The following is a 9,961-nucleotide window of genomic DNA, read 5'->3' as shown; positions in this document are numbered from 1 at the left end:
CAGCCACAGTTCAAAAGCATCAATTCTTCAGCACTCAGCTTTCTTCACAGTCCAACTCTCACATCCATAAATGACCACTGGAAAAACCATAGCCTTGACTAGATGGACCTTTGTTGGCAAAGTAATGTCTCTGCTTTTGAATATGCTATCTAAGTTGGTCATAACTTTCCTTTCAAGGAATAAGCGTCTTTTAATTTCATGGCTGCAATCACCATCTGCAGTGATTTTGGAACCCCAAAAAATAAAGTCTGACACTGTTTCCACTGTTTCGCCATCTATTTCCCATGAAGTGATGGGACCATGATCTTAGGTATCTGTAAACCAGTGATGCTATTGAAGAACTTGGACAGAGGGTAGCAACATTATACAAGAGGCAGTGACCAAAACCATCCCCAAGAAGAAGAAATGTAAAAAGGCAACATGGTTGTCTAAAGAGGCCTAAAAATAACTGAGAAGCAAAAGAGAAAAGGAAAAATCTATCCATCTGAATGCAGAGTTCCAAATAGTAAGGAGAGATTAAGAAAGCCTTCCTAAGTGATCAATGCAAAGAAATAGAAGAAAACAATAGAACAGGAAAGACAAGAGATCTCTTCAAGAAATTTAGAGATACCAAGGGAACATTTTATGCAAAGATAGGCACAATAAAGGACAGAAATGGTATGGACCTAACAGAAGCAGAATATATTAAGAAGAGGTGGCGAGAATACACAGAACTATATAAAAAAAGATCTTAACGAACCAGATAACCATGATGGTGTGATCACTCACCCAGAGCCAGACATCCTGAGGTGTGAAGTCAAGTGGGCCTTAGGAAGCATCACTGTGAACAAAGATAGTGGAAGTAATGGAATTCCAGCTGAGCTATTTCAAATCCTAAAAGACGATGCTGTGAAAGTGCTGCATTCAATATGCCAGCAAATTTGGAAAACTCAGCAGTGGCCACAGGACAGTTTTCATTCCAATCCCAAAGAAAGGCAATGCCAAAGAATGTTCAAACTACTGCACAATTGCACTCATTTTGCATCCTAGAAAGTATTGCTCAAAATCCTCCAAGCTAAGCTTTAACAGTACATGAACCAAGAACTTCCAGATATTCAAGCTGGATTTAGAAAAGGCAGAGGAATCAGAGATCAAATTGCCAATATCTGTTGGATCATAGAAAAAGCAAGTGAGTTTCAGAAAAATATCTACTTCTATTTCATTGACTACACTAAAGCCTTTGACTGTGTTAGTCACAGCAAACTGTGGAAAATTCTTAAAGAGATGGGAATACCAGACCCTCTTACCTGCCTTCTGAAAAATCTGTATGCAGTTCAAGAAGCAACTGCTAGAACCAGATATGGAACAACAGACTGGTTCCAAATTAGGAAAGGAGTACATCAAGGCTGTATATTGTCACCCTGCTTATTTAATTTATATGCAGAATACATCATGCAAAATCCCAGGCTGGATGAAGCAAAAGCTGGAATCAAGATTGCTGGGAGAAATATCAATAACCTCATATATGCAGATGACACCACTCTTATGGCAGAAAGCACAGAGGAACTAAAGAGCCTCTTGATGAAAGTGCAAGAGGAGAGTGAAAAAGCTGGCTTAAAATACAACATTCACCCCTTTCTGGCAGTGACGACCTCCTCACGAGAACATGCCTCTCGCAAAGGATCTTCTTCATCCCTCTCCAGAAGAGGAGAAGAGGAAACACAAGAAGAAGCGCCTGGTGCAGAGCCCCAATTCCTATTTCATGGATGTAAAATGCCCAGGATGCTCTAAAATCACCACCGTCTTTAGCCATGCACAAGCAGTAGTTTTGTGTGTTGGCTGCTCTACTGTCCTCCGCCAGCCTACAGGAGGAAAAGCAAGTCTTACAGAAGGATGCTCTTCCAGACGGAAGCAGCACTAAAAGTACCCTGTATCAAGGTGAACGGGAAACCATCCCAATAAACACGTTTTGGATTAAAAAAAAATACAACATTAAAAAAATGAAGGTCATGGCATCCAGTCCCATCACTTCACGGCAAATAGATGAAGAAACAATAGAAACAGTGGCAGACTTAATTTTCTGGGTTCCAAAATCACTGCAGATGGTGACTGCGGTCATGAAATTAAAAGACAGTTGCTCCTTGGAAGAAAAGCTATGGCAAATCTAGACAGTATATTAAAATGCAGAGATATTACTTTGCTGACAAAGGGCCATATAGTTAAAGCTTCCCAGTAGTCATGTATGGATGTGAGAGTTGGACCATAAGGAAAGCTGAGTGCCAAAGAATTGATGCTTTTGACATGTGGTGTTGGAGAAGACTCTTGAGAGTCCCTTGGATGAGTTGCTAAAGAAAATGTGGTGCATATATACAATGGAATATTATTCAGCTATAAAAAAGAATGAAATAATGCCATCTGCAGCAGCATGGATACAACTAGAGATTATCATACAAAGTGAAGCAAGTCAGACAGAGAAAGGCAAAATCACATGATATCACTTACGTGTGGAATCTAAAATACGGCAAAAATGAACCTATCTCTGAAACAGAAACAGACTCACAGATATAGAGAACAGATATGTGGTTGCCAAGGGGCAGTGGGGAGAGAGACAGATGGAATGAGAGACTGACTTTGGTAAATGCAAAACGTTACATTTAGAATGGATAAACAAGGTCCTACTGTATAGCACAGAGAACTATATTCAATATCTGTGATAAACCATAATGGAAAATAATTTTTTAAAGAAATTATATACATGTTTAATTGAATCACTTTGCTGTATGGCAGAGACTGGTATAACATTGCAAATCAACTATACTTCAATAAAAATAATTAAACTCTTCTCTTTGTTTTTATTCTAAAACTTCACTAAAATATATTTTTACTTATAGTGCTTAAGACTCACTGTGAATCATGAATCTGAGGATTATGTCTTTAGCAATTCTAAAAGTTTTTCAGATGTTATCTCTTTAAATATTCCATGCATCCCATTCTCTTGATTCTCTCTTGTAAGAGATACGAACATTTCATAAGGGTAGTACTGAGTTAGGCCTTATTATTTTTCTCTCTACTCCAATCTATGTCTCTTCATCTCTCCACATTGGAGTGCAAATAATTTCTTTAAATGTAATTTACAGTTCACCTAGTTTTACTTCTGCTCTTTAACCTTTTTATTGGTATTTCAATTTAATTACTTTTGCTTTTTATGTTTATAGAGGCTCTATTTGATTATTTCTTTCAAATCTATGTGTTTCTTTTTCATAGACTCATTATTTTCTCACATTTCATTTTATTTATTTACTCATTTTGGCCACCAATGTAGGATCTTCATTTCCCGACTAGAGATTGAACCCACAACCCCTGCACTGGAAGCACTGGACTTCCAGGAAAGTCCCTATTTTTTTTCATATTTTAGAGTCTTTCTTTTATGCCCTTAATCACATTACATCTATTGCACAAAAAAGTGCAAGTGCTAGTTGCTCTGTTGTGTCCGACTCTGCACCCCCATGGAATGTGGTGCCAGGCTCCTCTGTCTTGGAATTCTCCAAGCAAGAATACTGGAGTGGGTTGGTTGCCACTCCCTTCTCTAGGGTATCTTCCCCATCCAGGGATAGAACCTGGGTCTCCTGCATTGCAGGCAGATTCTTTACTGTCTGAGTCACATAGTCTCTATTTAATCATAGTTCTGTGTTAGCTGGTGGTCTTAGGAAACTGAATCCTTGTAGGCATTGCATGTGCTGACTCTCAGCCATGGTGAGTTGTTTCCTCGTGTGCATTGTATTCAGGAATCTGTGTTCACCTTCCTCAGGGGAAGCCCTCACAGCCTGAGCAAACAAGCTGTCCCTTCAGGACAGCTTTATATTTGCTTCTTCCAGGAGCCTTAGGTGTATCTATCCAGTAGAGCCTATCATCAGACAGGACCAAATTTATATCAGTTTTTCAACTTACAGATACTTGGCCCAGGCAGATAGTATATCAACATTTAACAAAAATCTGCTTTTGTAAATAAAGTTTTATTGAAACACATACATACCCATTTATTGACATATTGTCAACAACAACTATCCATCTCCAAGGACAGAGTTGAAGAGCTGCAGCAAAGACTACATGGCCAACAGAGCTGCTAATTCACTTTGTGCCTTTACAGACAATGTCTGTGAACCCCTGGTATAAATTCAAACCCTAAACCAGAGCAGAGCTGGTAGAAGCTTACAGACTCTCAGGAGACACTAGTTTCCTCTGCTCAGAGTCCAAGCTGACGAGTTTCTTTGCTAACTCTATGTGCTAGTTGGAGTTTGGTTTTGCTTTTATTCTTACACTTCATACTTTCACTAAGAAGATAATTTTTTGATGGTCCTGAACTCATGCAGATTTATTGCATGAGTTTATTCGAACTCTTTCTTGCGTGAGTCCAGAGTCCTCATATCCTGCGGACATTTAAATCCATATTCCTAAAATCTAGGAAAGCACATTTTTCTGCCATACCAACATCCCCTCCACAGCACTGGTTCACCCACAACTCCTATCCTAACTGCCTAGTTTTGAGTCTTGCAGATATCACTTATAGATCAACTCTGTACTAGGGTTGTTTTTTTTTTAATCTTCATTAATTTTTTTATTCGGCTGCATCAGATCTTAGTCGTGCATGCAGGCCCTTCGCTGCAGCATGCAGTCTTCTCTCTAGTTGTGGAACACGGGCTCCAGAGCTCGTGGGCTCCGTAGTCGTGGCGCACAGGCTTAGTTGCCCTGTAGCATGTAGGATTTTACTTCCCCCGCCGGGGATCACACCTGTATCGCCTGCACTGGAAGGTGGATTCTTAATCGCTGGACAATCAGGGAAGTCCCTATATTAGATTTTTTCACCAATTACAGGTGTTTTATAGCAAAATATTTCTCAAGTTACATAACTGGTCATGAAAAAGTGAAAGTGTTCGTAGCTCAGTCTTGTCTGACTCTTTAGGACCCCAGGCTCCTCTGTCCATGGGATTCTCCAGGCAAAAATACTGGAGTGGGTAGCCATTCCCTTCTCCAGGGGATCTTCCTGACCCAGGGATTGAACCTGGGTCTCTTGCATGGCAGGCAGATTCTTTACCACTGAGCCACCAGGGAAGCTCCTAAATGGTCATATTTCTGGGAAATAAAAGTTGTGTAAAATGTAACTGGAATCTTGGAGAACTAAAAACTTTTAAACTTTACTAAAAAATGTAGGATTTTGGATAAGAGTATTCATATGGAACCATAAAGGTGAAAGCCATCTAGGAAAATTGAGAGAGAAGTGAACAATGAGGAAAGTAAAGATATATATTTTACGATGATGACTGGAGGCTACGTAGCAGATGGGACCCTGATATTGGACTTGTTTCCGTTTGAATTTCCTATCTAAGTAACCCTTAGAAAAGTTATTTAACTTCTCATAGCCTCACTTTCTTTATCTGTAATATCAGGATAGGGGCTTCCCTGGCAGTTGAAAATCTGCCTGCCAGTGCAGGGGCCATGGATTTGATCCCTGGTCCAGGATGATCCCAATGCTGCAGAGCAACCAAGCCTGCGTGCTGCTACTAGAGGATCATATGGTGGCTCAGACAGTAAAGAATCCACCTGAAATGCAGGAGGTGTGGATTTGACCCCTGGGTTGGGGAGATGCCCTGGAGAAGGGAATGGCAGCCCACTCCAGTGTTCTTACCTGGGAAATTCCATGGACAGAGAAGCCTGGTGGGTCACCAAAGAGTCAGACATGACTTAACTACTAAACAATAACAACAACACAGTCTAACATACAGCAAAAATTTCAACCTATGACCCTTGCAATTAACTGGAGGGCATTACACATCTTGAGAATGTTATTCACTCTTCTGAATACTCCTCTCCTGCTTTGAAGGAAGGAAAGAACCATGTGGCACATAATACAGCAAATATTTCTGGCTGAATTTAGCCATTGTCATCATTTCCATGGCAACTACCTTACTCTGAGAGGAGGGGCAAAACACATAAAGATGCTATCAGAGATTTATAGTCACTTATTTAGGATGATTTTCATAACTCTTTCAGGGCTATGAGGGAAGGAGTTATCCCAAAGATGAGGTAATAAAAACTTAAAGTACTCATCAATTCTTTTCCTTGGAAAATTATTTGGTGATTTCCAGTCATTTAGCAATCTGGCCTCATTTGAAATCATGCCTACACAACTGCCTTAGGAGAGTCTCAGACTGATGTAAGTTATCTGTCTGAGTCTACTCATTAGGTAGGATGAGAAGGGAAAATTATCCAGAAAATACTAGATGAGGGCAAAGGAGATGTTTGGGTTTGGGAAAGAAAGGCAGGGTGTTGCTTCAGGTTGTGGGGTTTGGGAGGTATGGTCCAGCCTAGAAGGAGCAACATAACTCCCTGGGCGGCAGGAGACCATTTGTGCACAAAGCAGCTCAATACTGTGCTGATCATACAAGGGGTGTACAGCCAGTACGCATGCTTTGTTGGCATCTTATTTATTCAGACACAGCATTTTTTTTCCACTAAAGAAAGCAATGGCTCATTTCTCCAATAAATTCTTTAGATCAGCTTTGTTTTCAAATTCAATATTTTCAAGCAGTCTTTTCTTTCAAAAAACTTTTTCACTGGAGTATAGCTGCTTTGGAGAAGGCAATAGCAACCCACTCCAATACTTTTGCCTGGAAATCCCATGGACGGAGGAGCCTGGTAGGCTTCAGTCCATGGGGTTGCTAGGAGTCGGACACGACTGAGCGACTTCACTTTCACTTTTCACTTTCCTGCATTGGAGAAGGAAATGGCAACCCACTCCAGTGTTCTTGCCTGGAGAATCCCAGGGACGGGGCAGCCTGGTGGGCTGCCGTCTATGGGGTCACACAGAGTTGGACACGACTGAAGCGACTTAGCAGCAGCAGCAGCAGCAGCACAGCTGCTTTACCATGTTGTGTCCGTTTCTGCTGTACACCAAAGTGAAGCAGCCATTCATGTAACTAAATACCTTCTTTTTTGTTTGTTTGTTCCCTTCCCATTCAGGAAAGAGCACAGAGCACTGAGTAGAGTTCCCTGTTCTATACAGGACGCTCTCATTATCTATTTTATACATATATCTATAGTGGATATATGTCAATTCCAATCTCCCAATTCACCCCACTGTCTCCCTTTCCCCCTTGGTGTCCATATGTTTGTTCTCTACATCTACATCTATTTCTCAAGCCGTCTTTTCTGGTATAATTTTTCATGGTCTGACACAATTCACAGAATACAAATCATTTTCCCAAATGAGTTTTCTCTACCTTACAGTAATTTAACCAGTAGCTTTATTTTTTAAATCTTAGACTTGTTTTCAACTATAACATATTTGATCATAATGAATATAGGGATACAAGTTCCCTTGGCTTATATATTTTTAATGATTTCTAAACACATAATTAACATGGTGTGATTTCATTTCCAACCACACGAAGAAAAAAAAGAAAGCAATAAAGTGCTTGAATACTCTGTCTCTAAAATACAAATCTCCTCAATCATTGTAAAACATGTGTTCCCTAGAGAAAAATGCTTTTCAAAAATTGACTGCATGAATAAATTCATTAAGAATCAATTTTTATTTACTATGAAAAGATATTATTCCTCATGGTAGGAAATGTAGGTTAGGATGAACTTAGCTAGAAATATCCAAGACATTTACTCAGAAGGTAGAGTAAATTCCATCCACCCCACCCCTCTCTTTAGAATAGGTGTGTCAAAAAGTCAGAACGACCTCAGTTTGCTATAGACTGAATGTCTATGCATCCCCCACCCCAATTCATATGTTGAAACCCAATCTTCAATGTGGGGGTATTAGAAGGTTGTGCCTTGGGGAGGTGGTTAGATCTGGACCGTGGAGCCCTCAAGAATGGGATTAGCACCCTTATAAGAGAAGACAGGCACCTATGAAACAGGAAGCAGGCCTTCCTCAGAAACCCACTCTGCTGATGTCTTGATCTTGGACTTCCCTGCCTCGAGAATTGTGAGTGATACTTGTCTATTGTTAATAAGCCATGCAGTCTATGGTGTTTTGTTATAAGGAATTCAAACTGAGGTAGGACGCAGTGGGCTTCAGGGCCAGGACACCTGGTATTTTTCAAGCTTTGTTCTCACCCAGACTCTCCAAGGACTAAGCTAGTGGTAAAAAGCTGAGTTCTGCTAAAACAAAGATAAGCTGCTCACTTCTGAGGTCAAGGAAGACTTTCCTGTCTATACTTACACAGGAAAGCTTCTTGGGGGTTGAAAAGGGAGGGATCCTCACCCCATAAAAAGTGTGGACATGCACCCACAGGCCTCTGCAGGGGGATCTATCTTAGCAAAATGTTGTACATGCATCTTGGGGAGGATCCATGGATTAGTCAGATACGAAGAAAGAAACAAGATTGGCCAAAAGTAAACAAAGACCCAGAATAACTGTCCTACATAAGGGATTTATGTCACCTCCTTACGGTGCTTCTTCTCATTCAGGACACCTGCACTCCTCTCCAAGTGAGTATCCCTGCCAGTTTCTGACTTACTGTGCTCCTCCTCATTAGAGAGGGTGCCTATACCCTTTCTCTCTGGGTTTGTATCTCTGCCTTGCTTCTGAGTTGGATAAGCTGTTTTCCTGTGTGCTCTCCCATGCATCGTGCTTCATAATAAACTTTGTACCTGTTTTTACAGTTGTTGCCTCCTTGAAACTTTCTTGTTCTCAAATAGGGGCAAGAACCCGGGCCACTTTGCTTCTAGCCTCTAGCTCCTAGTGGTTTGATGGCTAGGACTCTTGGTTTTCATGCAGGTTACTCAGGTTTAATTCCTGGGCAATGAACTTCAAGACCACTCACTGCTCTCTCTTCAAAATCAAAAGGATTAAGATAGAGTTCTAAAAGTATACCTGCTTATGAGGAACCAGCAAGACACTTTTGTCAAAGTTGCTCAGTACTCTGTAGTGGCAAGCCTGCAGGGGTGGCTTCAGTTTACCTGAGCAGGTACGAACTGAAACACCCTAAAAAAGTCCCTGACCAAATATATCTTTCCAAGAAGATAAAATTCTTTTTGCAAATAACTGCATGCATTATTAATGCAAATATATATACAATAGGACCAAACAGAAAACACAATGTTGTGTTACATTAATGTAACTTGAGAACTAAGCAATGCTTCTTTTTATACCTTTGGTACAGATCTATATCCTTTTCATGTTTAGAACTAGATTTGAAAAATCTATGCAACTTCACAGGTAAAAGAGAGTTATCTCATTGGAATTAAACTAAGATTTTCATGAAAAAAGCTTTAAAAATCAATATACATGTCTAAAAGTCCTGAATATATATATCAGATCAGATCAGACCAGACCAGTCGCTCAGTCGTGTCCGACTCTGCAATCCCATGAATTGCAGCACGCCAGGCCTCCCTGTCCATCACCAACCACCAGAGTTCACTGAGACTCATGTCCATCGAGTCAGTGATGCCATCCAACCATCTCATCCTCTGTTGTCCCCTTCTCCTCTTGCCCCCAATCCCTCTCAGCATCAGAGTCTTTTCCAATGAGTCAACTCTTCCCATGAGGTGGCCAAAGTACTGGAGTTTCAGCTCTAGCATCATTCCTTCCAAAGAAATCCCAGGGCTGATCTTCAGAATGGACTGGTTGGATCTCCTTGCAGTCCAAGGGACTCTCAAGAGTCTTCTCCAACACCACAGTTCAAAAGCATCAATTCTTCGGTGCTCAGCCTTCTTCACAGTCCAACTCTCACATCCATACATGACCACAGGAAAAACCATAGCCTTGACTAGATGAACCTTTGTTGGCAAAGTATCGTCTCTGCTTTTGAATATGCTATCTAGGTTGGTCATAACTTTCCTTCCAAGGAGTAAGCGTCTTTTAATTTCATGGCTGCAGTCACCATCTGCAGTGGTTTTGGAGCCCAGAAAAATAAAGTCTGACACTGTTTCCACTGTTTCCCCATCTATTTCCCATGAAGTGGTGGGACCA

At 40.8% G+C, this 9,961-nt stretch overlaps 1 protein-coding gene across 1 annotated transcript; it reads left to right on the top strand.

Moving 5' to 3' along the window:
• Positions 1–1,626: 1,626 nt before the first annotated feature.
• LOC104985759 (40S ribosomal protein S27-like) lies at positions 1,627–1,900 on the top strand. The gene has a single exon (XM_010836092.1). It carries the CDS (start codon positions 1,646–1,648, stop codon positions 1,898–1,900), a length of 255 nt encoding a protein of 84 aa, XP_010834394.1. The 5' UTR covers positions 1,627–1,645.
• The last annotated feature ends 8,061 nt before the right edge of the window (positions 1,901–9,961 follow it).

Source organism: Bison bison, unplaced genomic scaffold (genome assembly GCF_000754665.1).
Source record: "Bison bison bison isolate TAMUID 2011002044 unplaced genomic scaffold, Bison_UMD1.0 scf7180017864060, whole genome shotgun sequence".
In the NCBI taxonomy this organism is placed as follows: domain Eukaryota; kingdom Metazoa; phylum Chordata; class Mammalia; order Artiodactyla; family Bovidae; genus Bison; species Bison bison.
The sequence above is the reverse complement of the archived record's forward strand: the minus strand, read 5'-3'. Positions and strand labels throughout refer to the sequence as shown.